Raw genomic sequence first — 27722 nt, 5'->3', positions numbered from 1 at the left:
GGAAAGGATCATATTTAATGAACTTCCTGTTCTGAAAGTACTTATGAAAACAACTTTAAAGTTGTGGATATACGATTCCCTTTTTTATGAAGAGGGGCTTTTATTTTTTTTTTTCCCTCTCCCCTCCTCCCATTTTGGCACAAAAATCTGTATGAAACTTAATTTTATTTGTAGTTTTAACAAGCTCCTGGAAAAAATGGCAATTAAATAAGAGTAAAAGGTCAGGCCTTTGTGGGCCTGTTTCCTTCTAGCTCCTTTCAGTGCTCCACTGCAGGGTACTGAGCCATCGCTGAGGTCTGTCCCCTGCAGCTGGTGGCATGTTGGCCAGAGCAGGGAGGGGAATACAGGCAGGACTCTGTGAACACATAGTCCCGTGTCACCTCCTCCATCCTGCCCTTGAGGGAGGTAAAGGAGACATGGCTGCCTTAAGTTATGTAGGGGATGAACAGGAGCTGGAAGGACACGTGGCCCTTGGGATGAGCATTGTGAACGGCTGTGTTGCATGGGTGTGCATTTCCACCTATCTTGGGTGCTGGAGACCGCTTCCAAGACTGTGCAGAGCACCAGCAAGCTACAGGAGTCATCTGTTTTGTTACATGATTTAACCCTCTACCATGCTTCTCAACTGGCCTTTTTAACACTAGGTACTTGTCATTGTTTAAATTTTTCCTGTCTCCCTAGGGTTTACTACAGCTGTCCCAAAATGTAACAACTCCCAGACTACAACTCCTCATCCTTTTTTTTTTTTTTTTTTTTTTTTTTTTCCCCCCCCTCTAAGGGCTGTCATGGAAGTGCCCCCCTCTCCTCCCCTGCCTTCTGCTTGCCTTACATTTACTTGTAACACTGTGCTCCTACCAACCTATTACACGCATGCCAAGGAATCACTTGGTACGTCTGCTGACCAGCAGAATGATGTTGTCCCTAGATTTTGCTGTGTTGGAGTTTTACATATAATACTATTTTTTGTTTTGTTATATAGTTTTTGTACTTCTCAGCATGTGTGTACAGGGCAATCCAGCTTCCCAGCACTGCTATCCCAGTGTTGTGTTGTGCTCTGTTGTACAGTGTAGACTTGCCCTGTGTTTCCTCCTCTCCCTGTTCCTCTCATCTGCCTCATCCTCAGACATGCACATGGTTCAATCTACTCCTTGGAATTTGCACTGGAATAGAAGCTAGGAGGTATGTAGCTTCAGCTGGGAGAAGCATTTGTGTAACCATACTGCAAATCAGAATTGTGCTTTCTAGACAAGGTTCAGTTTGCCATTTGAGGCTTGATCTAAAAAAGCTGGTGCTCAACTTCCAACCTGCTTTTAGTGAGGTTGCTCATGCGTGTGAATTTAGGCACATGGTTAAATGGTGTTTGGTGTCCTGTGGAGAAGCTGTATTTCAAGGTGAAGGGTTCTCATGGTTTTTCTCCTCTATATCCAGTGTTCAGGACTATAGTGTGAGTGACACAACAGACCCGACATGCTGCGGTGTACTGAAAACATAATAGTGTTCACGGCTGTTGTCCTATTCTCTTCAGCATCAAGTAGCATGGCTAGATCAAAGCTGCTGTAAACTGTATGAATTCCAAGAAGTTGGTGATCATCTCTCCCTTTTCCTTAACTTTGGCCTGATAATCAGCCTGCTGAAGCCAGAGAAAAGACTCCTGTTGAATGTAATGGATCAATTGTGTAGGCTGGATTTGCACTAGCATGTTTCAACCTTGTTCTCTTCAATATTTGGAATAAGCTTTTTTTGTCAGGATCCCAGGATATGAGGGCTTGAGAAAATTCAGAGTGGTGCAGGCGGTACATATGTGAGTCAGTGTGTGAAGCCTTTGCCCCAGTCATCCCTGGATTTTCCACACAATTTTGAGCAGACAGGTTGTGTTATGGAACAGGAGCAGATGAGTAAGTTGCTTATGGAGGCTACTGTGCCCGTCTGCCGTAGACACGTGTCTCCTGTTGCTCCATGATGACTGATCTGTTCACGTGGGGTCTGCAAACCTGGCCAGACCTCTTCGGCCTGCGACCCGCTCTGAGTGGGTGTTTGGGGCAGATGAATCTAAATGATGGGAAAGGGCTCTTCCTTGCTGCTTTCCTGATTAAAAAACATACTGACAGGCCATAACATATGGACAGCTGGGGAGTTATGGCAAAATTCAAGTAGATTCTTGTTTATGCCCATTGTCTGCTTCCTCCACCCACTGGTTCAGTGTTTTCAGATGCATCCTCAGAGACATGGTGTTTCTGGTCTGAGACTGCCACAAGTCTAAAGGTTTCCCCATCTGTCCAGGCCTGACTTCCCACTGGCACTGCTGTCTCACTGCCAGCCTGCCAGTAATGCATGGCTTAAATGACGTTGCCACTGCCAGAACTGCTGCTGCCACTGTACAGGAGCTCTCCTGGAGCTCATTGCAAAAGATTGTGAGGAATGAATAATTTGGGATTTTATCCCTGCTCCTGCTTAGCTGGTATCTGTATTCAACCCACATGCCTGTGAAGTCAATGGGCAAAACTCTTGCTGTTGTCCAGGGCACCAGGATTGACGAGAGAAAAAGTTGCAAATGTATCTTGTCCAGTCTCTGCTGTTACCTCTGATAGGCTTCCCAGATGGCCCATCGTGAGTGCAGGCATCAATAGAGAGATTAGGAAGAACTGGTGATACCACGTGTATGTGGCTTGTTGTTAAAGGACCAACAGGCAAATAAAAGGGGCTCTGTCAACAGTGTAACACAGCAGGATGTGGAAAACAGTTTGTATCATCTCTTTTTGAGTAGCTGGGAACAGTATGGGACGGTCTGAACTTCCTATGTTATGTTTATAATTTTTCTCCACTTTTCCTTGCGTATTCTCCAAGCTGTTAGTATCTTGACTGTAACTGGTCTACAGCAGGGAAATGGAATTTGTCCCGAACTTTCATTTCCCTTTCATTACAGTCTACCAATCTTTCCTCTTCTGTCATGCAGAGATAAATACTGGTTTCAGAATTAAAGACCATGTCAGGACTAGAATCTCTAGCTCGTCTTAATGATTTCATATGGTTTCATATGACAATTAATAAACATCTCTCATTTCAATGCATACTCTGTAGCATGTGTAGGAAACAAAGCCATTCTGATAATCACAGCTGTGCTGTGCTCCCCTTGGCTTGGGGAGTGTGTTGCTGAGCTCCGTACAGTACTGGCCCAGAAACATCCTGCCTTCTCCTAACAAAGTACCCTGCTGTAGAACAGACAGAGACCTGACTGGTTCAGGAACGTCTGTTTAACTCCATCTCCTAAATCACTGTTCTGTGATTAAAAACTTTCACACTTTATCCATTTAAAATAGCAACAAAAGTTTTGGTAGATTGAACTTGACTTAGTAAGAGAGAGAGCGCTTCTCGCTAGAGATATATCGGAGCCTTTAGTACTTCCCCAGGTTTCTTCCTCCTCCCCTCAATTTTGCTAGCACCTACTTCTACCTAATATTTTATAAAGACAATACTTTGTGGCAGCTTTAGAACAGCTATGTTAAGCAGGAGCTCCCTGCAGTCAAATCAGCCCATTGCTGTCTCTGGCCAATTTCACTGTCCCTCTCTGAGGAGGAAAGGAGCATAAGCCTCTTCTTGGCAGGTTCCCGTCACCTGATCTTTGGCATTAAACTGTATTGGAGGCATGTTTTCCCTTTGCCCACAATGCCTGCCTTCTGCAGTCAGCTTTGGCTCTTAGGGAGCTGAATCCCACCCCTTGAAGGTCTTCTGCCTTTTTATTGACTAGAGAGAGCATAGGGAGACAGAGGTCCTGCATGAGGAGGAAAAGATGAGGCCATTGACTAGCTGACATGGACTGAACTTGTCCTCTTATTCGTGGGCGACAGCTGGAGCCCCTGTTTGATCCTAAAAGAAAACAGTTCCTCGCTCAGACCATGCAGTCTGGGAAGATGCTTGGATTATTTCTCTTGCTTCTCCCTGGCAGTTCCCAGGTAGCGTACTGCCCCTTGCACTACAGGCAGAGAGGGAGGGAGGAAGAGGAGGCTGAAATGAAGGGTGAGGTTACGTTATGCAGAGGACTGCACTGAACTCATGCTCAAAAGCTGTGCAACAGGCTGTCCTGGGAACACCACCCTCATCCTGGTCATGGATGCTGCTTTTCCTAACCTCTAACTGATCTCCCTCCACAGTCCTGGTCTGCACGGAGTCCTTGTCTGCCTTCCCATTCCACAGCCAGGATGTGACTTTCTCTTCTAGTCTTACCTGGCCTGGGCTAAACCAGCTTTCCTTGTCAAGCATGTGCCCTGCTTCCCCATGAAGAGAAGTCTGCCTCGCTTCCAGTGAATTATATTTGACTTCAGTAGTTTGCATCATGTACTCTGCTTCCTGCTGCGTTGCTGTAACAGCTTATTCCATCAATATATTTTATCAAAAAAAAAAGGTGCCGAGGGACAGTAAGCATTTAAATTTAAAGTAGTCCATGGCCAAGGAGCCATCTCCAAGAGACACCCCATGAGGCCTGTGACTCCTATCTTCTCTCAGAGGAGTTCCTGTTCCACCTATGTTCTTTCACCCCCCAAAATCCCTGTCAGAGGAAGAGGAATGGTAGTTAGAGGCAGCCTGAAACAGAATTAGCAGGGTTGGAGAGGGAAACTATTTGACTGTCTTGTCCTGTTTGATATGTTGCCATAAAGTTATTTACGCTTCCTGCTGTTTATCTTAGGACTAAATGAGATAATTAAGTGTATACAGAGATAGAACTCCATTCATCTGAGGTCCTCAGTATCTTGGAAATGGTGTTGTGGCTGCTTTGCAGACAAGCCACTCTCTCTCGCTTTCTTTAAGTGTTTTGCTTCTGCCACAGATCATATGGAAAGCTCTACCTGACCTTAGCTGGGGACAGGAGCAAAGTATGTTGCCCAAGGCCCCAGGGTGAATCCATAACGTGAGCAGAGCCCTTGGCTGTGAATCTCTGCTCCTCAGCCCTCCCCCTCTCATTCCTGACCCTGGTGTTTCATACCCTTTCACACACAGTCCATTATCTTCTGTTTCTTCTGCCTGTTTTTCAGAGTAAGTGACAGGAGATGTACTGCATGAGGTAATTAACTCATCTGTGAAGAAAGCTCTGCAAATGGTCTATCTGCGACAGTGTAGGAGAACTGAAAAGGTGTCATTATTTCTCTTCTCCTTTGTAAGTCCTTGGTTTTCCACAGCAGGGCCTGGGACATGCTGTGGAGAAAACCATGAATAGGCTGTCACACATTGCAATGTATGATCTCAAGAGTGAGGAAATCCCTGGGGGATAGTGCTGATACACTCTGGAAATACTATACCTGAGTGCATGAGGCACTGTGGTAAAGCCCCCAGGGCAGTATCCTGTCTTCCAGGCAGAGCAAACACTTGCTTTTTCCAGGCCCTATTTCTACTATTCCGTCCCTGTACCTTGAACAATCAATTTCGCTGTTAACTTTTGGCCAGGTCAGGCTCTTCTGTGTCAGAAATGTTAACTTCACAGAAATTAAACGCTCCTGGTGGGTTCCCAGCCCTCACAGTAGTCAAATTCAAGTCCTTGAGCTCCCCACAGCCTTTAAGGTGTTCAGTCACGGGGATGTTGCTGTTTAGTGGCAAAATTGGTGTAAGGTTTGTTCTACGATACCCTGCTATGATTGCAAGCATCCAGCCTCAGACAGTCAGACCTGCCTGTCCAAGCAAAGTCATCTCCTGAGTAGTGTACCTTGAGGAGGCCAGGGTAAAGTTATGATGCTCCCATCCTAGCTGTTGCAGGGAGAGGACAAAGCTAAGCTGCGCGTGCATTTTCGGAGAAGAGTAGTGTCTGCCCCATGAGACAGTGTTATCCTTTGGAGGTTTGTGTCAAAGTTCTGCGTTTTTAGTACCTTTTTTTTTTTTTTTTTTTGTAGTATCTGTTGAAGAAAGGTCTTGCAAAAAGCCTGTCCTGGCGGTGTTAGGAGGATGTCTTTGGGAGGACAGCAACTCCTTTTCCAGTTGGAAGAAGCTGCAAAGCTGCCACAGTCTAGCTTTTTCTCTAGTGCAAAATAATTCTTTCTGAGCCATAGCTGTAGAAACTTGCTGTGCTGACTGATGTGGATGCTTGAAAGCACGCACAGACACCAGGAACCTGCAGTTGTGAGAAATATATATATATATAAGTAGCTTAAACACTAATTCAGTCTTTCTGGCACTGCTGGGAAAGGGAGAAAATTTTACAAATTGCAAGAGACTGTTAAGGCAAGTATGTGTTCTTCTGAAGTCTCCCATACCAGGCACGGTGCTCCTTCCTGCACAGAGGCCAGAGCTGGTCAGGAGAGGAATGCAATGACAGTGCTACATGTGCTCCCTGCTCTATAGCTGTGGTGGTTATTATCTTGAAAACCTGCTTACTGGTCTACAGAAGCAAACCCCTAAGTCCTTGACTGCTGAAATTCTTCATAAAAAACCACTTCTGCCAAAAAAAGAGTTGGGTTTGATCTGCAGTCTGAAATATTTGTCTAGAACATCAAAGTGAGTTTGGAGAGGAAGGGTTACTTGGTAGAATTGATGTTGCAATTTACCTTACGCTTTTCCAACTCTAGATATTTCTGACATGGATGTTGTAATCTAATTTCTAAATACCCATATTTCCCAAATATTTGGCATTTGGCTTTGTTTTTCATTGGATCCTTCTGAAAAGTCAGTACTTACCTAGGCAGTTTGGTATAAACAGTCACTGAATTATGATAGTGCTCTTCTATACACATTTGTATGTGCTTATAGGAAGTAGGGTCATGATTTAAAGGCTGTTCTGATCAGTATCAGTGTGCAGGAAATTTAGGTAAATGCCTTTTTGATGGTTACTACAGTATAACTAAGCTGTTAACAATAGTGCTCTTCCAAATCATTAAAAATCTGCTTACAACTTCAGAAACAATAACAACATCTTAGTTTGTTCTGTTGGTGCCCGTTGCCTTGAACTGCTGCAGTTTAAGGGCCCAATCCAGCCACTGCTGAAGTTGAAAGAGATTGTTTGGTTGGCCTTGACTGGTTATTATAGAAGCAAAGTTCTTTGGACACAGTGGCTGTAGTATTTCTCCCTTGAACAGAATTTTTTAAAGGCTGAAGATATGGGTGAAAGCTATTACTTACAGGAAGACTTCAAGGTCTTCCCCCTTCCTCCCCCATCCCTGACTGTAAGAGAGAACAGCACCTTTTCTGTACACCATGCAGGTGGTTCTTTTAAATCAGTTACAGTCCTATAGCCAAGCTACTGAGACTGAAAGTTATGTGCCTGTTAGAATATTTCATGAAGAGAAGCTGGTCAGCGTGACCGTGAGACTAACTTGGGTTTGGAGGCATTAGGGTATGTGGTTGGTGACAGTGGGGAGTCACAGGTCAGGGAAGGGACTAATGAGTTTGAGTGAATCCATTTTCTAGTGTCCAGGAGGATACCAATCTTGAGGGCGCGGAACAACCTAACATCAGAAAAAGAGGTCCCTTGTGATATCTCAGATCAAATACCCAGAATAAATGCATTTCAGGTCCAAGGCTTATATTGTGCCTGTGCACAGGAGATGACCTTTTCTATCCCACAGCCACTTTGTGGAGACTCAGTCCCACTTCATGAGGAAAAAAAAAAAAAAGGTTGGGGTTTTTTTTTTTTTTTTGGATAAGCTTGCCCTATATGTTGTTATCAGATGTATGTGCACACAAATGAAGCACTCGTCTATTTACATGGCTTATAGTTGGTAAGCAAAGTAGTGTGAGTCTTCTACTATGTTGCTTTGGAACAGGCTACAACAGAGAAAGCAAAACTGGGAGAGTTGGCATGTTGGGTAAAGCCTGCTAAGAAGCCAGTATGTTTGTGACTATGCACAGATAAGATCTTGCACTTAAATAGCAGTTCATATTCAAAGTGGTCACTGAAGAAATGATATGCATGCAAGCTTTATCTCTCTCTTGAAATGGTGTTCTCTAAGGCACTGATGATAAACCATTCAGAACAACATCACCTGGTTTATCAGGACAGGAAGTGAAGAATGCTTACTTCTTCCTTAAACTTCCAAAGTAAGCAAGCTCTGCAAGAATAAATGGTAGCTATTTCCCTATCATCAAATCACTGGGAATAGGCCTTATAGCTGCTCTCAGGGAAAAGTTTTTGGTGATGACTCTAGTTTGCGCTGTATGTGTTAAATTACATCCAAGACCTAGTCCCTAAAATAGCACAGTGCTCTAATGCTGTGCTTGCATGCTGCCTCACTGTTGAGTCAGACACCACTTCCTGAAGAGCTTGAGTTCTCCTGCGGGATCTCTGCTCAGCACTGCCCACACCTAGTCCTGTTGTGCTCTGAGAAGGGCAAGTCATAGCCTGGGGTCAGATGGTTGCAAGCTGTGCTTATGGTCTTTGTTCCCAAGACTACCAAGATGATGCTTTCCCATCCAAAACCAGCCAAATGACTCTCTCTCCATCTCCTTTGCGTGCTTATGCACAGCTATACTGGTCAGGACCTGCCTCTGAGTAATCATTCCCTTGCCTTCTCTGAAGGGTGTCGTCTTAAAAATGGCAATGACACATGGTTCTGATACAAACTTATGAAAAAATGTCCTTAAATAACCAGGGCAATTTTAAAAAGCTTATTCCTTAGAGCTGTAGTTTCCAAAATTTTTGATGGCATACCCCTTTCGCTCAGAAGTTGCCATTAGGAAGAACATTCTCGGTGCATACATCATGCAAACATTATCCCTCTTTTACTCAGTAACGCTAAGAATCTAGAGCTTAACTGTTATGGAAAATCATTAAATTGCTTGTGGACCACTTGCTTCTACTTTGGTGAAATAAAAACTTGATCTGGGCTTCCACTGTACAAACAGGACAGGACAACTGGAAAACGTTCATTATTCAACAGTTTATTTCCAACCCTATTAGGCTGCATTTATTACTAACTTTATTAGACTCTATTTATTATAAACCCCATTAGACTGTCTATATTACTAACTTTGTTAGGTCTATTTCTTACTAACTCTATTAGGCCCTTTTTATTTCCAATGCTATTAGGCTCTATTCACTCTGTAGTGACTATCTATACTGTCTCTACCATGTGCCACGCTGGGTCCAGCCCCATCACCTGCAGCCGCAGCGCTGGTGGCGCAGGTGCAGGTGGGACAACGTGGGTCTGTTGGGCTTTGGCCGTGGCGTGACGTTGGCGTGGCCACGGCAAGGGCTGCTGCCGGCACGGGCATTGCCAGCCGGGGGTTGCAGGAGGGAGCGAGGCCAGCCCAGGGGCCCAGCCCAGCCGCTGGGCCGGGCTGCACGGGGGGGAAGGTGGGAAAGCCCAGCCCTGGCGCCAAAGCTGGCAGCTGCGGTGCGGGAGGCGCAGCCTGGTGCGGTGCCGGAGCAGCACGCTGGAGGCCAGCCGGGGCCTGGCTGCTGGGTGGTGGTGCCGCGGATGGGGCGGCCCAGAAGGTCTCCCTGCCTGCGGCTCCAGCAGGGTCGGGAAGTGGGGGGGGTGCAGCTGTGTCTGGAGGTGTACGGGGTCTGTGAATGCGGGGACGTGCTTTAGCGATTAGTTGTTTTATCTCGGCAAGTATGTACTTTCTGTGAGCAGACACCTGTGTGTCCTGCGGTGGAGCTGGTGCGAACGCCGCCTCCTCTACCCCAGCAGCAGTTCCCCGTGCAGGCGGAAGACCTTGGTGGCTTCTGGGATGCTTTTCATCCAGCTCTGCATCCAGGCACGATGCAGCTGCTGCTCTTATTTTGCATCCCACTCTTGGCTTGCACCTTTCCAGCAGCTGGAGATGATCCCTCTTAAAGTTAGGGCTATAACAGAAGTATAAAAGCTAAAAAATCTAAAAATCTAAACTTGATTATTAGGCAAAATGATTAAAGTGCTTGTGGACCTGTTGCTTCTACTTTGATGGGTGAAAGTCTGGTGATTCTATAAACTCAGTCTGGGCTTCTGCTGTACAAACAGGACAGGACAACTGGAAAAGGTTTATTCTTCAACAGTTTATTATCAACTCTTCTAACCTCTGTTTCTTACCAAGTCTATTAAACTCTATTTATTAGCAAAGTTATTAGACACTATCAACTGGCTATTGACTCTCTGTGTTCTCTCTAGTATGTGCCGTGCTAGGGTCCAACGGCGTTGCCTGCATCTGCAGGGCTGGGGCTGCAGGTGCAGGTGGGGCAGTGGCGGACTCTGGGGCTTTGGCCGTGGGGTGGCCTTGGCTTCGGCAGAGCTGAGGCTGCTGCCAGCACGGGCATCACAAAACACGGAGCAGCGTGCTGGAGGCCATGTGGGGTTTGGCTGCCTGGTGGTGTTAGAAAGAAGAGGGCCAGAGGGGTGAACCTCTCGATGCCTGCTGCTCTGGCAGGCTCTGGAAGCCTGGGAGCAGCTGCCAGTGGAGATGGATGGGCGCTGCTGAGGCCGGGAGGTGCTTCAGCCCGTCGCTTGGTGGGTGCGATCATCATGGGTGGAGACGCCTGCGTGTCCCTTGCAGGCTGACCATCTGGGCTTCTGGAGGGGTGCCCTTCATCCACCTCTGGTGCATGCGGGGCTCTCCGTTTGAGGCCAACTCCCCTCTTGCACTTTTCCAGCAGGTGGGGGTGCTCTCTGTTAAAGGTGGGGTTGTAGTAGTAGAGTATCTAAAAAAAAAAAAGCAAAGGAGAAGAGTTAGTTGCCACCTTCCCAAGGCTGGAAAACCCCCAGCTCAAGAACTAAGACTTTGAGTTTCAGAAGACAAGCCTGGATACTGAAAAGGCCTCGGAGGGCTGTTTGAAAACTAAAGCTTAGGCTAAAACGTTACGTGATGGTTCTCTTCAGTCATCGCCACCCCTGGGTTTTTACCACTGGGGAGCAGAGCAGTGTAGGATTTTCAAAAGCGCAAGAACTAGTATCGAAAGCCAAATACCACTAGTTTTCAGCAACTGCAGTGTGAATATGAGCAGGCAGGTAATACTATGGTCCTTAGATGTATCTTCTTGGCATTCAGCAGGTGCCACAGGAAGGTTTCGGATTTGGTACAGCAAGACACGTAGCAAAGACATTAAAAGAAATCAGGTTATGCTGAGTCTGTCCTTCCATTTAACGGGTTCAAACTCAGTGGATATAGCCCAACTGTATTTTATCTGCACTTCTACGAGCCAGAAAGACTAACTCCAACCTTCCTGAAAACGACCTGAGAAGGAAATTAAAAACAGACCGCTCGCTACCAACCCCATCACCTCTATTACGAGGCCTTATTTGATGTGAAGGTCCTTCTCTTCCCCAAGACTATTGTGAGTGTTAGTTGATGTGCAGAGTAACTGCTGTACCTGGCTGTGAGCAGAAGCTGCATCTTCTTCTGCCAGGAATTCAGGCAGGTAAGCAGATCTTCGGAAATCCCGTCGCACTTTGGTGAATCCATAGAAGTTCAGCTGTCGAAGAAAGCTCTTCATCTTCTGTGTGGCAAAAACCCGCAGAGGTCTTTCCCTGCCCAGCACCTCCTCTTTGAAGAGTTCTTCATTGATGGCCACGTATTTTCCACCCTCACTCCACCAAATGGACCGAAACTGGTCACTTTCCACTATTTTCCAAAGCTTCTCCGGAAAGGAGAGGGATGAGAATTGATTGGCTTTGCCCGCTCCCTTGGTGGAAACAGGAGGGACTCGTTTGGCCTCGTGTCCATCACTGCCAGGTTGGACATCCCGCTCCTCCTTTATCGCTCGTCCGGCAGTGTCACAGGGTTCTCTTTCCCCCTGTCCTGGAGGGCCAGGAGAAGTCATGTCTGGCAGCTGGCCCAGCTCGTCCGGAGCAGAGAGGAATGGTGTTTCTGCAGCAGGCAGCTCCCTTTTCATCTCTTTTGTCCCGGTGGGACCAAAGTTTCCCTCACTGGCCATCGCCCTGGACAGCCAGGCCTTCTCCTGACAGTCAGCAAGCAAATGCCTCCTGGCGCTGGCTGACTGTGAGTGCCAGTGGGACATCCTGACATGTTGCTATGACGCCTGTACTGCATAGCGGTGACATCACAGTGCGACATCTTGGTGATGCTTGACAGTGGTGCCCTGGCAGAAGGGAGCAGCCAGAGAAGAAATTGCTGAAGAGCACTTGTTGCTTTTCACTCCCAGAGCCACCAGTGATAGGACTCCAGAGCCCAGAAGTCAATAAAGCTGTGTTGAAGGGCTGTAGGCAGTGAGAGGACCGTGCTGTGTGCGGTTGCATCCAGGAGTGGGTCCATAGGGAGGAGTGGGGACAGCTGCAGCCTTGGGCATCCCAGTGCCCTGTTCAGGAATTTTTCCAGCTAGGCACCTCTGATACATGCAGAAATGTCCTTATGCTCTTTGTTGTCTTGTCAGTGAGATGGTGTCTGTAAGGAAACATGATCCAAGATATTTTAGGTACCTAATCTGTGCAGTGATGTAAACACAAAGAGTAGCTGCAAGTTATGTAGGAAGAAGCCTCCACTATGTATAGGAGAAGGTAGTCCAAAGCACAGGGAAGTTGTTGGACAAAAGGAGGAGGACCATTTACCCAATCCTCAGCTTTTTCAAGTGGTATTAAAATACTGAACAAAACAGCAGGAAGAAAAACTTTTCTTGAAAAGCATAGAATCATTTAGGTTGGAAAAGACCCTTAAGATGATCAAGTGCAACTGTTAACCTAACACGGCCAAGTCCACCACTAAATCCTGTCCCCAAGCACTACGTCTACATGTCTTTTCAATAGCTCCAGGGATGGTGACTCAACCACACCCCTGGGCAGCCTGTTCCAATGTTTGACAACCCTCTCGGTGAAGAAATTTTTCCTAATATCCAATCTAAACCTCCCCTGGTGCAACTTGAGGCCGTTTCCTCTTGTCCTATCACTTGTTACTTGGGAAAAGACATTGACACCTGCCTTGCTACAACCTCTTTTGGGGTAGTTGTAGAGAGCAATAAGGTCTCCCCTCAGCCTTTTTTTCCCAACTAAACAACCCCAGTTCCCTCAGCCACTCCTTATGGGACTTGTTCTCCAGACCCTTCACCAGCTTTGTTGCTCTTCTTTGGACGTGATCCACCACCTCAATGTCTGTCTTGTAGTGAGAGGCCCAAAACTGATTCAGAATGAAAGAAGGGAGGAAAACTATTAGGCAAAGATGTGACAGGATCAGCATCATCTTACACATTTTCACTGTGTTAATGCAATGAAGAAGCATTCTCTCTAATACAAAGACTCCTTTTCCTGACATCTCCTGCTCTAAAGGTGCTACTTCCTAGCACAAGACAGGAGCCAGGGCCAACCTGTTGCCTCTAACTCATTTCTGCCAGAGATTGACAAGGCAGCAGTGCTCACACTGAACCAGCTCCATTTCCAACCATTATATGCTCCACATTGAAGGAGTGACCACAGACTATCTGCTTATCAAAGCAATGCTGAAGAGAGCAACTACATTCTTAGTAGTCTTAGCTGAGAGAAACAACACTTTCTTTGTTGTAATTAAGAAACAATTCAGTTGGACAGTCTACGTTTCAAAGACTAATTTCTCCAAAGCATCTGTAATCCAAGAAAATCTATTAAATCTCTCGTCAAATGAGAAAATGCTCTAACAACACTGACCGGTTCATATTTTAAATAGTGTAATCGTTGACACTAAAGGTATATTGCAGAAATTTGGTAATTAAGACTGAGTGATGATATTTATACCAGCTAAGTAACAGCTATAAAATCTACAGCTAATGTTTCTGGCATAGATTACACACACAGTACAAGTGGAAATGGTTTATTAAACAGCTGAACAAATGGGGGGTGGGTGTTGCTCAAGAGGAATTAGAACATTAGAGTGGAAAAGCAACACTAAACTCCCAAGCCAGTGGAAAAGTTGAAATATTGACATAATAATTGACATAGCTAACTTAAAAATATCATGTCAGCTGTTAACCATTCTAGTGCCAAAAAAAGCATTCAATTCTTGCCTGAGAAGCTGAACGCTCCAGTGAGAATGATCATTGTGGCTGAATAGAATAAGCAATGAGGTCCTGTACTAAGACATACCCAAAATCACCACTTAGAGAAATCAACTGTATATTCAGGACCTGAAGGACACAGGCATTTCATACAGGGTTTTTAGAAAAATACTTTAAAATAATGTTTATACTGTACCAGGGCTAGACTTTTAAACAATATCTGACATTGCTAAAATGTTCATCTAAATACTAGAAAGGCAAGTGTGAAACCAACCCGTTAAGGAGGTTCACAAATTATACAGCTCTTATATCTCTGGACAAGAAGTGCCAGAATGGTTAGACCATCAAACCTGGAAAATAAGAAAAGAGCCAAGATTTAGGGAATGTTTTCCAGAATGTTTGGGTCATCACAAGTCAACTATTCTCAAACAAAATTGTAACTTGGTCAAAAACGTGGTGTAGTAGGTCTGGGTTTTGTAGTTTTGTAACAGTGGTGAAAAGTACAGGTTAAAGACCACGGTCATTGTCATGAAAAGGAATACGGCCTTTTAGAAGGTACTTAGACAAAAGAGTGATTTTAATAGATCAATGCAAAGTTTTACGTCAGCAGAATTGAGAAAGTCTTGGAAAAAATCTGCGCTGCTAAAGTGCATTTGCTGTTTACAAAATATAGCTAATCTTAGTGAGTGGGAGCAGTCAATATTGTACATAATGATGAAGAGTAAAAAGAGAAGCTATTTGTATTTCACAACTCTCCTACCACTGTGTTAGAAGAAAATACAAACCGTACATAAGGAAGCGAGCTAAACAAAGAATATGAGTATATTCTTTTTTACTTGCTTCCAAGAGAGTATGGGTTTTAGTACAAAATTATTTAAAATATTTTTATATAGTATATACTGGGTACTTGGTGTGTACAATTTATATCTGTAAAATATTATCCACTGTAACGTTTTCATTACAATCCTGCATTTGACTGAGATCTCTGAAGGCTGATCAAAAAACTGTGGGGAATGGAACTGCCCAGGCCATGTTCTTTCTTCCTCTTTCTCTGAGGAACCTCCCCTTTCTTCTCCTGTCTCTTGCTTTTGGTGGTGTAATAACTGTCCTTTGTCAAGTCCAGCAGAGTCCCAGGGAAAGTTTGTAATTCAGATCCACAAAAGCCTGACCTTTGTAGGAGACTGTGCAAGTCAGTTGTTGCTTACAAGTCCAGTGAAGAGCATGGTGATCATGGTAGTTGTTTCTGTGGTGTTAGGAGTGCACTGGGATGCAAGAACTGGGCAAAAGGTTTGCAGACTCTCATGGTAAGTGAATGTGGCTGTTTTTAAGGAACATCCCCAAACTGTCATTGAATACTAAATACTGTGGGAAATGGGTAGGAAGGATGGATTACCTAGTGGAGGTGAGGGCAGGCACGCCTCTTCTGGAGGTCAGAGTGGATCTCTGGAGGTAGATATGACTGGGGTGAGTTTGTGAGCCATACTGATGGAGGGCCAGAAGAAAAAGCTAGTCTGGTACAAGACTCAGGCAGAAGTTGCTTTAGCTCCATTTTTGTTTGGTAAATCCCTTGTTATTGCAGGGGCCTGGCCTAGGCTACATGTGGGCAGCACTGTTTGTTTCTCCTGCTCCCTCCTTATGGCACACTGTAGATATTGTCTCTTCTGTTACAGGCGTTCAGCTCCCTGTGAGGCTGGGGAAGTGTCTGGGCATGGAGTGGAAGAGTCCTGGTCCAGATGTTCTGTGGGCACTAGTAGAGGAAAAGCTTTGCTGTAAGGCTTCCTACAGTTTTAGGGAGAGTGATGTTGGTGGCTCCCATGTCCTATTCTCACCTTGCGTGTGCCAATATAATTCTTTGTGAGGAAGTCAAAGTTGTAGAGAAAAAGGGAACGGGCCACTGACTCAGCCGTGTATGTGGCCTTCACTAGCCATGTGTAGCTAGCTGGAGTGGTGTGGGACTTCTGCCCAACTCCTGATGTTTGCCCATTTTGAAGGTGTCTGGGCTTGGGACCCTCAGATGTACAGCTTAATGTCCATGCCCTTGGTGGCCTCTGTCCCACAGCAGGTTGGAAACAGTGCCTGGTAATAGAGTTAATGAGCTTATTCATCAAAGCATGTTTTAGGGAAGTTAGTATGTGACTGCTTTTCCTATTGGCCTCCCGGGCACAGCTGTGGAGCCCCTCTCTGTGGCACAGAAAGGCAAGTTCTCCTTCACTGGGTGGTGTTGAAATTGTTCTGTTGTATTTTTTGTACAAACACCCATTACCACAGCATCTAAACACCTGTGAGGAGTTGCTGCACCAGGATGTGGTCAGGTTCAGAGGCACACAAACTGATGAATATCACATTCTACCTCTTTAATTGCCACCCCACACAAATCTTTTTTTGGCAAATAAATCAAGGAGGGAGGTTGGTGCATGATTCATTAAACATAATGCTCAGTACAAGGCAGGCAGGAGTGGACAGGTGGAGACAGGACTTCCAAATGCTGTGGCAGCAGCTCTCTTTGCAGTAGCCTGGAAATGACCGAAGCTTACTTGAAGTTGACAGTAGGTTTCCTGTTCCACATTTTACTGAAGGATCTGAAGCAGCAAAGCCCAGTGTTTTTGGAGTAGGCCTCACTGCCACCACCTTCCTCCCTAGCCCAAGCCTACCCACCTCTGGTCTCCCTGTCCTTCCTGTCCACCCCCCTACAACTGCTCCTGCCTTATTCCCACCTCAGGCTTCTGTTTTCTTGCCCAACCCTGCTACTAGGTGCAGCCAGGCAAATGGGGTCCCCAAGTTGGTAGGCCTGGGGTATGCAGCAGCTTGAGCCCTGCTCCACGTCATGCCTCACTTCTGGCATCCAAACCCATCTGTAACTGTGGCGTTCTGCAACTCTAGCTGCCCTGTGCAGCTGTTTGGAAAAGGACATGTAGGAAAGGTTTCTTGCAAGGACCTCTGGGATTGCTTAGTACATACTAGTTATATTTGCCCAAGTGTTGTGGCTGACCATAAAAAGTGAGTGGAACAACATCGGAAAGCTCTTGCAGTTCTGTTTTAGTCCTAGCAGTGCTGCTCCACCACAGTTACCATCCTGGTCTTCCCCTCTGCTTTCAGTGCCTCCTCTCTGAGGTGACCAGAACCCCAGCTGTCCTGCTCAGATCGATTGTTCTTAACTGGAACTAGCTGGTTTAGAGTGAAGTCCTCATATGGAGAGGGCTATCTGTAGCTGTCTCATGGGTCAGCAGCTCAGTCCAAGACCACACTCCTCTAAAGGGCACAGGCTTGAAAATGGGGACTTAAATGCAAGTGTTTGACTTTGCAGCTGCGGTAGATGTTGGGTCCCATAGGAAGCCTAGCACCTAAGTGGTGAATTAATGAACTGTGGTACTGCATTTGCTTTCAGTTCAGTGTTCTTGTAACTAAGTCTAAATTGAGCTGCTTACGGTTTTTGCACCAGCTGGAGTGGTCACACTCTTCCTTAGCAGTTTTTACCTCTCTGCTTTTTTCCTTAATGATGACGAAGGCCCTGGTTGTGTGATCTTCCACAACTGTGAAAGTGGCCTTGTGTGCTGCTTGGAGCCTGTCTTCAACACCACTTCTCAAGGCTGCCATGCATGGCCTTCTGGTGCTCCCTCCTTGTGGAAAGCGTGTGTGTGTCGACTTATGAGCGTAGCACAGGTGATGCACACTCAACCGTAGCTTCTTAATGTGTAACTTCAGGACTTCCTGGCTGCACACCTAATCCTTCTCTTCCTTTTGCCCTACTCTGAGAGAAGAACAGGCTCTGGTACTGCTGTCTGTCCATGTGATGTTCTTGCCGGGGCTTGCTCTAGTCTGTGGCATTAAAAAATAGAAAGGATGTACCCTGTTATCACTGTGCTGTGGCAATAACACAGTTGTATTCATGTAGAACTATTGCAGTCTGTTTGTAAGACATGATATAATTGAAAAGTCTGGCACATTTCCCACAGCAAACATTGTTAATCCCCACTAGCTAGGATTAGTCACCACTTCTTACAAGCCTTGACACAAAGCTAGCAAGTTATTCAGTTAATCCGCACTTACAGGATAAATATTGCATCCTATGGGAAATTAGGCAGTGTCTTCTTCCTCTCCTATTGTACAGTGATGCATTGTGTCTCTTACACCTGAAGGTGGAAGGGAAGAATGCAATAACATGTGATTGATGTTAGCAGACACCTGCTATCACAATGCAGCTGGATCAGCAGGGAAATTTAGTACAAAATAGCTTGCTGAAACCAGGCAGCGAATATAAACAGCATCTTTGTGCTCTTTATGGCACTGGAGAATTTTCCTGTTACACAACAATAAGTGCTCGACGCCTCACAGCTGCAAGTCTCTTCCAAGCGTCCTCTCTTCCTTTTTACTGTGGGTTTTTGCCTCGTGTGATCTCAGGCTGTATCTGCAAGTAGTGTCACTGGAGTTGGTATGTTTCCCATGAAACCAAGGTCGCTGAGATGAAGGTGTTTCAGGCTCTGAACTTCTGCAGAGTCCAAAGTGCAGCTCCAAGTTTCCTCGTGGTCAGCCTCCAAAACAGCAAGATCTTACTGACTAGGTGATCTGCCCCCGTTTTTCTGGGCAAAATAGCTGAGTGGATCTTAGAAACACTAGGTTTCCAGCTGTTGGGCAATCTACCTGGGGAAGCTGGCTTGAAGCGGAGCACCAAGGAAGCTCAGAGACTTCAGTGCAGCAGCCCTGCCAGGGAGTTTCTTCCAAGCCTGCACGTTGCAAGCGTCCAGTGAAACCAAGACCACCAGTGGGCACAAGCAGGGAAAAAAGGGGCCTTCTGGTTGGGGAGCTCTTGGTTTGTGAGGAGTTTTGAAAATTTCTGATTGCAGTGTCGTTTCATCCAAAACCTTTAAAAAAAAAAATATTACTTAAACAACTATTCCCTTAGATGCTTAACTCTCCCTATGGTTTTGACCAACTTAAATTACATTTTATCTTAGGTCATGAGATAAATAATTACATAAATGAATGGATGCTTCTTCACCTCATTGATTTATCATCTCATTGGACAGGGTCATGTTTTCAGGGATTTTAAGCTTAAATTTCACTCCCAGTCAGTGAAGTGGAGTTGTAAATCTTAAGCAAGGTGATTTTGAAAAGAAAGGACTCATGCTAAGAGCTTTTTCTGTTTTGACAATCCATCTAGTCACTTACCCACATTACCATGTGACTAAGTTTCCTTAAATCTGGTGGTGAATTACGTTCCCCTCTTGCCCCGTTCGAAAAAATTCTTCTGGTGACCATGTGTGTGACCAGCCCTGACTCCCCAGCATCTTGTCTGAGTGGACACCAGCTGCCAGGTGAAGTCTGGCATAGGTATCACAGCAAGTTGAGGTTTTCACATCGGGTGATGTTTGTGTCTTATCCTTGTCCTTTGCTTTGCGGTGTTGGTTGTCTCTCTAGGAAAAGTTAGGATTCATTTCCCTCCTATCATTAGCTGGCTAAAATACTTCTACACATGATGCGATGTTGGAGTTACAGCAGGTTGAGCAGTAAAATTGTGTTAACACCGTGAGTCCAGCAGAAAAGCAGTGTTTTAACCTCGTTTCTACTGATCCTGGATGCGGTGAGGAAGGTTGTCACACTCAGTATCTGTTTACAAACTCTCCCACCTGTAGTTTGGATTTTTAAATACTTCTTTATTATGTTTCCATCGTATTTCTTCAAGACAGGTCAGTAACTGCAGGAAGAAAGCACTCAGCTTGTCCTGTCTTTGCTGACACTGGAACCAGCTTGTCCTTTCAGTCCTTTCTCAAGCAGTGTCCTGGCCCCACGTTCAGGGTGGCCAAGCAGAAATGTTGGCCTGCTGGCACCTCATCGGTCAGGTCCAAAGCTGTAATGTTTCTGTGGTTTCCCCACAGTGTGTCTTTTGTGTCTAACAAACCACATTGGTAGGGCTCTTAGAGAACATAAAACATTCAGGCTGCCTTTGTAAACTGACACTACCTTACAGCTCCTGGAGGCAAGAGCTGGTGTTTCTTTGGTGCCTGGAGATGATCAGAGGGGAGGTTACAGGCCGGTTGAGATAAATCGCTGAGTCAACTGGAAATTGCCAGCAGTATTTTTCTCCCCTTCTGTCCCCATCTAGAATTTACACAAGAAGGTCATGTAACTGTTGTTTCCTCTTCTACATTCCCTGTCAGACAAGGTCATTTTCGAAGCCAATGACCGGTTAAGCTTTAATTCTGCAACCATGGAAAATTATTATCAAAGGGGACAAGCTTCAAAGTAGATGATTAACTGGCACATCCGATGACTGGTTAAATTTTAACAGGCTCCTTTTGCACAACTCTCTCCAGCTGTAGTGAACTTGAACTCACATGAAAGTGAGTTTCCCGTGAGATGTAATGGGATGACTCTCCCTTACAATGTGGCTAAAGCATCCAGTCCTGGCTGAATAAATAGTTGGTAAGAGAAAGGACACAGTCCTCTCATAACAAACTCCTAGGAGCTTTCCCTGGAAGCCCAGATGTTGTCCCTGCTCCTAGTCCCTTGTTACTGCTAGTAGAATTTGCTTTATTTTCTGTTGCCAGGATTATGAGAAGCATAGTCTAAGTTGCCCTGAGATAGGTAGAGACTTTTATAGTCCTTAACTAGTGAAAGCATCAAGGTGGATTAAAGCCAACTCCTGTGTTGGCTCAGGTTTTGGAGCAGCTAAAAGCTGGGCCAGGTTTCTGTGAGATGTAATTTATCAAGGAGGGAAATGCAGAGATGTACAATGGTGCCAGGAGGAGCAAAATAAGAGCTGGGTTACAGCAGTGTGGTCTAAAGTGATCTTTCTCATACTGTGTTTTAGAAATGTTGTTTTCCTAAAAGAAAATGTTGTGAGGCTGTACAGTGTTTTGGTGCGGAGCATGTATGCAATATTTATAGTCTTTCATCTGAATTACCTGCAGAGTTTGAATGTTTTATTTTTAATAAAGGAAAAAGAAGGCTGACAAACCAAAGGGGAGTACAGCTATGCAATGAAACCTCATGGAGAGAAAGATGCTGTCACAAGGGCAGCTTTTTAGTAAATTCATTCATTGCTTCATTTATATACTGCATCAGTCTTTCCTTTATGTCTTCCCTTGACTGTGGTTTGAAAGGTGCATTGAAGAACCTCAAGTCATCTTACTGCAACCTGAAATGTAGCAGATGCTGATGTGGTTAAAGCCATTCAGAGCCAAACCATTAGCTGCCAGCCACCGGCAGAGGCACCGATATCTGTGGAGCTCTGCCTACCTATGTCAGCAGAGCATCTGGTACAGAAGTTTATCCCCTTGTTGAAAAACTCAGCTAAGACAACTTTTTCCGCACTGATCCTGTGCCACTGCAGCTAGCCTGCTTATGGGTATCTAATCTAGCAGCTATACCACTGGCACGGATGTGTCTAGACTGGCTGCAGCTGTCCCTGTTTGACTGCAGTCTACTCCAGAGTCCGTCTGGTTACACAAGAAATAAGGAGAATTTGCCTTGCTGGTGGTGCCGAGGGAGTGTGAGGCGCAGAGGCAGGTATGCAGCCCCCATCCTTGGCATCGTTCCCCAGACTCAATTATCTTGTCTTCCCTGAATGACCCCTTCCAGCTCGCGTACAGCTGAGGGCAGAAGTTGGCCTTTACTGGTTTATTTACAGCAACTTCATTTTTGTTCTGTTTCCCCTATTAGCAATAAGGAATGAATTCTGTTCTTGGCTTAATCAGGGTAACTGTGAGCAGGCTCATGCCTGTGCACTTGGAGGCTGTTTTTAAAAGCTGGCTGATATCAGTGTTACGGTGTAAAGCTGATAAGTCTTTAAAGAGAAGGTCACAGGCCTGCAGAGGCCTGATATTAGCTTCTACTAACAGTGATAGAAACTGGTGGTGTATGTCTCTGTGATATCAAAGAAGGATATCTAAAATTCACCTCTGCCTAAAGGGCTAATCTCCTAAAGTCCTTCTGAATGGCTTCTGAAACAGGCTTGAGCAGAGCAGGCGTTCACGTTTGTCTCTCAGGCTGCGTCTGTCATCCCCTTCCCCACGAATAGCTTTGAGTCAATGCTTTGACAGTGTTGTATGCACAACTCATTCAGAAAGCAGAGCAAACTGGTGTGTCTCTGCTGGACAGCTGTTAATTGAGACCTGCAGCGCTGAAAGCCTCTGGCAATCAAAAATCTCATTATAAGGGGTTTTTCCTTTTTTCTTTCTAACCACATGAATGGAAACTGGGATTCTGACTTAGTGACGTGATCCCCATTCCCAGGCCTTACAATGAAATCTCTAATGTTTGGATGCAGGACCAGAGGAGGGGCCAGCACTGGCAAACACCTTGTTCCTGTTGGAGGTGATGTCCTTGTCCTGGTGGAGACAGGCTCAGGTGTGGGACCTGTGTGGTTACACTCCAGCTGGAAGTTCATCACCCTTGTTGGCTGCTGTTCCAATTGTGTAACTGTTTGTGAGAAGTTGTCTGGGATAATAAACTGGGTTTTGTGCCTGGTAAAACTTGTCCGTGAAATGCAAGATGTTGGAAATAGTGAAACGGATGCCTGTCTCTAATAGTGCCAGCAAGACAAGGTTTCTGGGAAGAATATCTCAGAACAAACCAGCTGCTACAGCTGGGAATAAAGCTGACAAGAAGTGGCCCTGGAGATCTTTTTCAGGTCTGAAATAGAAGCTGCTAAAGTTTAGGGAGACGTTAATTGGTTAACCATTCTTAGATCACTGCAGCTACAGCAATACACTGTAACAGCAGCAGCACAGGCATTTGCTAACCTCTTTCTCTGTAACTCCATTGGGATATTAGTCCCTCATTTCCTTGCTCTCGTCAGCTTTCTGCCTTTTAAAATGCAGAATGTTCATATAAAGGCATTTAAACCCCCCCCCCCCCCCCCCCCCGAATTGGTTTAACATGACAGACATTACTGGCAAATTTAGGAAGATGGCCAAAAGGCTAACAGATCTGAAGAACAATTGAATACAAGCATTTTTCAGCACAACGGGATCTGCTGTGACCTGGAGTGTTATTTCACAGCAGCCTTTTCTACCTCTAAACAAGAGAGAGGATTCATCAAGGTACACAGGGGAATGCCAGTGGGCGCAGTGGTGGCCTCAAGCCCTGGCGGTCAGGTGCTTGGGTAGTTTTGAACTATGCTTTTCCACAGTGATTATCTAGGTCCCTTCTTTTGTTGTTGCTGCTTGCATGAAGGACTGCACTGTAACTGCTCCCTTCTGGGAGCAAGGACATATTTGCATTATAGCAAATGATTCCTTAATAGAGGACTAGGTTTGGTGTATTCATGTGATACACAATACCTTTGACACCACTCCATCCAGCTTAGTTAAGATATTACACCAGCTGACAGTGCCCAAGACTGTAGAAAGCTGGCAGCCAGCTGTCCCAACCAGGAAGCTGTTTCCCACAGAATTAGGCAGGGCCAAAATTTGCTGAGCCTCAGAGACTGGAGCATTTCTCCTGTTTCCCACAAAGCTGAGGCTGATTTGATGTGCACTGAGGAGCTGAGTCAAAGCTGGACTTTGTAAACAGGTGTGAAGCCACTGCCTGAATAGCTTTGCACCTGATTACACCAGGAGGGGCTTGGCCCACTCTCCTCCTTTTTCCTCCTAGTTTGACTGCAAAGTTAAAAGTAGTGCTTTCTTTTGTAGTAGTAGCCTGATTTCACTGGTTTATACTGCAGACTATTGGTGGGAAGTACCTAGGCACTGGTATCTTAACAATGGATATTTCAATTAACTTGTTTGCATGTTTTATTGTGGTTTTTTGTTATGCTTGTGCAGTTTGTAAAGGGCCAGAGGATCCCATAAGAAGGAACATAATGTATATCTGTATTATTATATACCTTCTAGTGTCAGCCTCAGGGAAATCCCAACTGTACTTCTGTTCTTTAAGGGTAACGGCAAAGAATTGGCCTTCTAGGAAAACTTGGGAAAGCATTAAATAAGCTTTTTCCAATTTTGATAATGAAACTGCAAGGAGATAATTTATAAGTGTGATGGACATGCCCTGTAGCCTGTGCCAGCAGTCCCCAGATACCAGCGATGCTGAGGGGGCCAAGCTGGTATCCACTGGGCTTGGATGTTTGTGGTCCATGCCGGAGGTCTGTCCTTATTATGAAGAGGTGGTGGGGATGGAGAGGGCTAAGGAGGCTGGGATGAGAGGGATACAAGCAAGTCAGTAAAATTTGGAGGAGAAAAGCCAGTCCCAAGCAATAGGAAGTGAAGGCAAGAGCAATGAGACCTACCTAAGAAGCCCTATGGAGGCATTTTTGGCAGCATATCTAGGAGGGGACTGGTTCCAACTTTAACAAAGCTCTGATCACAACCTTTTTCCGAAGCTTTTACAGGACAATACAGCTTAGTATTGCAACAAAATTGGGCTTTGAAATGCTCTATGCAGTCTCTCTGTTGGCCGCCACATCATCCCAATCAATAACATCAGTCCATCAGCCTTCTAGAAGCACTTAGTAGTTTGGGCACAATCAGCCAGGTGCAAATGCAGACCCAGAGTGTTTCAAGTTTAATAGCAATTGGTCCTGTCCCTGATTGATATGAACTGAACCTCTGCTGGTGTCAATGGGCTGTGCTGATTTGAATGAATTCAGGACCCGATAGTGAAGTTTTTCTTGAAAACCCATTTTAGGAGATGCTGCTGTTAACATGGGACTGTATCTCTGTCTTGAATATAAATGCAGAGTTGACTGCTATTAAATACACAAGTGACTACATAAATACACAAGTGACTAAATCGTACAGCAATAGCAGCATGCAATTATGAGCTCCTCTGTGGTGACTGTGGGCTTCAGACGGATGGCTCTGGGGGCTCACGGCTTAGCAGGAGCTAACCCTGGAGCAGGAAAAGCCCATGCTTTGCAAGCAAGTGGGGTTTGGGAAACAGCAACCCTTTTCTCACAACTAAAATGGCCTGCAGCCAGGTGTTAGGGATGCGAGTTCATCTCATGCAGTGTCTGCTGAAGATGTATGGCACAGCTCTGGCTGTTCAGTTATGAATGATCCTGACTGTATTTTCTTTGTGGAATGAGTGAGTCCTGGGTCTCGTGATCAAGCTCTAGGGTAATTACAGCATCACTGTCCCCATGACCCTGTGCTCATGCGCTGTCTCAGGACAAGGGGAGAATAGGCACTGGAAGTCTTGGCTTTCCTTTAGGGTACCTAACCCAGCTTGGATCAGAGACCTCCACAGTGCCAGGGCATTGCTCTTGCTCCACAAGCAGATATAGCACTGGGCTTTGGTATGATCCAGAGTCCAGTTCCTCGTCCTTGCTGCTTGAACCCTGTTTAGAAAACTCAAAGTTTCTCCCACCCCTTGAAGGTGTTTTATATACGAGAATTGACTCAGCTGCACCTAAAGGCAGTGGATTGAAACCTGAGAATTTGTCTAGAAAAACAAAACAAAAACAATGAGGCAGTTAGTGATGGTTTAAAGAGATAGCTTTGAAGATAGGATTTTATCTTTAAAAAGGGTGTGTGCGGAGGAGGAAGCAAATTACTATGAAGGACAGATGTAAGGAGAAGCCTGTAGCATTTGTACCTGCAGTCCTTCCATTTTTTTGCTTCATTATCTGTCTGGAAGGTGATGGAGAAATACAGAAACCAAATAGTTGTTTGCTTTTAAAGCGTTTTAATCTTTAGCTTGAAGGTTGGGAGAGCCCTGTATTGGCCTTAAGCTGCATGTTTTGGTTTGGTTTTTCTTGGGGGGTGGCAGGGAGGGATAATTTTCTTTCTTTCTTTCTTTTTTTTTTTTCCTCACTTAGGTGAGACTTGTTGGAAAAATTCCTCCAAGATGAAACTCCCTTGGGCTTGGCATAGTTCCACTGGGAGTAAACGCCGTTCGTGGTGTACAGGGCATTGGGCAAAATATATAGGAGGCCCTTTGCAGTGATCTCTTTGTTACATCTAGCCTACCCTGCAGGGATTTCACAGTTATTGCAGAGCATAACTCTGTGTCGAAGTGATCTAACAAAATTTATTATATATATCTTTACAAAAAAAGGGACAAAAAGAAGGGCAATGCACTTGGGAGCCCGAATGCTGGGCATAGAGAGCACGTGGTTTATCTCCACCAAAGTTCTGCAACAAAACCTGTATGCATCAGCATAAACAACAGCAGAGATAACAAGAGCCCTCTATGTCTTGGCCAGCAATCTCTGTAGTCCGGGCAGCATTTTCTTTTACCTTTCTCATGGCAAGTGTATCCTGGCTTGCTGTTAGTGCTGTAGGAATAGTTGGTTTTAAAACTCTCATTTGCTAATGAACAGTGACACTGTTTTGGGTCAGCTTGAGTGTTAACTCTCCAAATCTGCTCTGTGAAAAGAAGAAAACAAAAAAGTTAGTTTGGAGTTGAACGAAATAGTTTTGCTCTTTTAAACAGCTGTTACTGGGACAGCAGCTCCTTGCCCCATTCTCCTCTGGAAGCCAGGCTTCATGCCACTGTGGCCTCCAAGGCAGGACTTGGGTTGTTCTGCTGGAGGCCAGGCTTGGTGCACAGTGAAGAGAAGCCCCCTTTTCCTTTTGGAAGAAGGGTGGTATATCAGTAATGGATTTCAGACCATCTCTTCTCTATCTTTCCATTGCTTTGTGGGGCAAGTGAAAATACTGGCAGGCTCAGGTACCTTGTCTTCCGAGAGACACATGTTCTGCCCTGGTTTCTTTTCCACGATGCCAGACAAATTCTTCTTATAGATCATGCCAAGCTGAAATTCACTGGGTATCAAAACTCCAGTTAATATACAGAGAGTACCCTTATATGTTCGAATATCAACTTATCACCTAGTTAGAGATAAGACACAAAAGAGCAAGTCTGCCAAGGGAAATGAGATGAGATGAGATTCCCATGCCACTGAATGAAATATTATCTTATGTAAACCAGACAAAATGTGAGTCCTGAACCTCCATGTTCAACCAAACTACAGCTGTTTCAAAGCAGATCTAACAGCATGAAAAAGTGCCTTTTCTTTTTTTCATTTCCCTTAGACAAAGCACTTATCATGGAAGTGAGGATGAGAATGAACAGGCCACACCATCAATCTGCTGCTAGATCAAACCTGGTAGGAAGCCCAACTTCCAGCTGGCTTGTTACAACGGCCAAAGGAGGTGAGACCAAAGCCCATCTCCCAAATTCCAGCTGTGCAACCAGATCCAGGAGGAGGCCGGTTCAGAGCAATTCCTCCCCAAATGCACTTGTCTTTTCCATCAGACAGTCATTTAATGGTTTCCAGAACCAGAGGCTATATCCAATGGACTTTTTCTCTGTGAATTTGTCTAAGTTGGTGCAAAACCCAGTTCTGGCCTCTACAACAGCTAGTGGCATGCGGTTACACAATCCCACCATATGTGAAAACATGCACTGTTAGTTAAGCTGCCGATATTGCTCCTTGTTGAGCAAACCACACCCCAAGACCTTGTTTATAACAAGATGGGAGGGACCACATTTGAAGACTGTTTCATGGCAACTGAAATTTTAAATGGCACAGCTATCTTCATATGTTGCAAGATAATTTCCCTTCCGGAGGGGGTGGATGTTAAAGTGTATGTAAATAATCAATTAAAATGAAGGGTTCCTTACTGGCGTGCTCTTTAGCTGCAATTAGGTAGACAAACTCAGATAACATACATTCTTGAGCCGTCGTTGCAAATTAAAATATAAAAAGGCAAAGGGATTTTGGAAAAGGATCTCCTGCTTTCTGGTTCACACGTCACCCTTTTCAAAGGGAAAAGATTCACAATTGCGTGACTTCTTGAGCTGGGTGTGAACTAAGCAACTAGTTCAATGCAGCAAAGGCAACTGTACGGTCCTTCAGCTCTCAAGCATGGCTGGCTGAGAGCAAAAGTGAGTGACAGCACAGCAA

The 27722-nt window shown here is 45.2% G+C and overlaps 1 protein-coding gene and 1 long non-coding RNA gene across 2 annotated transcripts in view; one reads left to right on the top strand and one right to left on the bottom strand.

The window, feature by feature from the left end:
- The window catches only part of LOC128137788 (uncharacterized), a 112777-nt gene that overhangs the window by 75781 nt on the left and 9274 nt on the right, over nucleotides 1-27722 (top strand). The gene's annotated exons all lie outside the window — the stretch shown is intronic.
- On the bottom strand, nucleotides 10018-11860 carry LOC128137787 (heat shock transcription factor, Y-linked-like). The gene is made up of 2 exons (XM_052778980.1): nucleotides 11264-11860; nucleotides 10018-10594 (listed from the first exon to the last, which is right to left on the bottom strand). The coding sequence occupies exons 1-2, from the start codon at nucleotides 11825-11827 to the stop codon at nucleotides 10079-10081; spliced, it is 1080 nt and encodes a 359-aa protein (XP_052634940.1). The 5' UTR covers nucleotides 11828-11860; the 3' UTR covers nucleotides 10018-10078.

The sequence above is a fragment of the Harpia harpyja genome, chromosome Z, assembly GCF_026419915.1.
Source record: "Harpia harpyja isolate bHarHar1 chromosome Z, bHarHar1 primary haplotype, whole genome shotgun sequence".
Taxonomy (NCBI): Eukaryota; Metazoa; Chordata; class Aves; order Accipitriformes; family Accipitridae; genus Harpia; species Harpia harpyja.
The sequence above is the reverse complement of the archived record's forward strand: the minus strand, read 5'-3'. Positions and strand labels throughout refer to the sequence as shown.

Bases quoted from the DNA above. Each gene is read 5' to 3' on its own strand.
- LOC128137787 (XM_052778980.1), bottom strand. From the start codon at position 11,827: ATGGCCAGTGAGGGAAACTTTGGTCCCACCGGGACAAAAGAGATGAAA. The intron at 10,595-11,263 runs GTACAGCAGTTA...TTTTTTTTTTAG, and splicing joins CAGCTTCTGCTCACAGCCAG to ATACTCTACTACTACAACCC.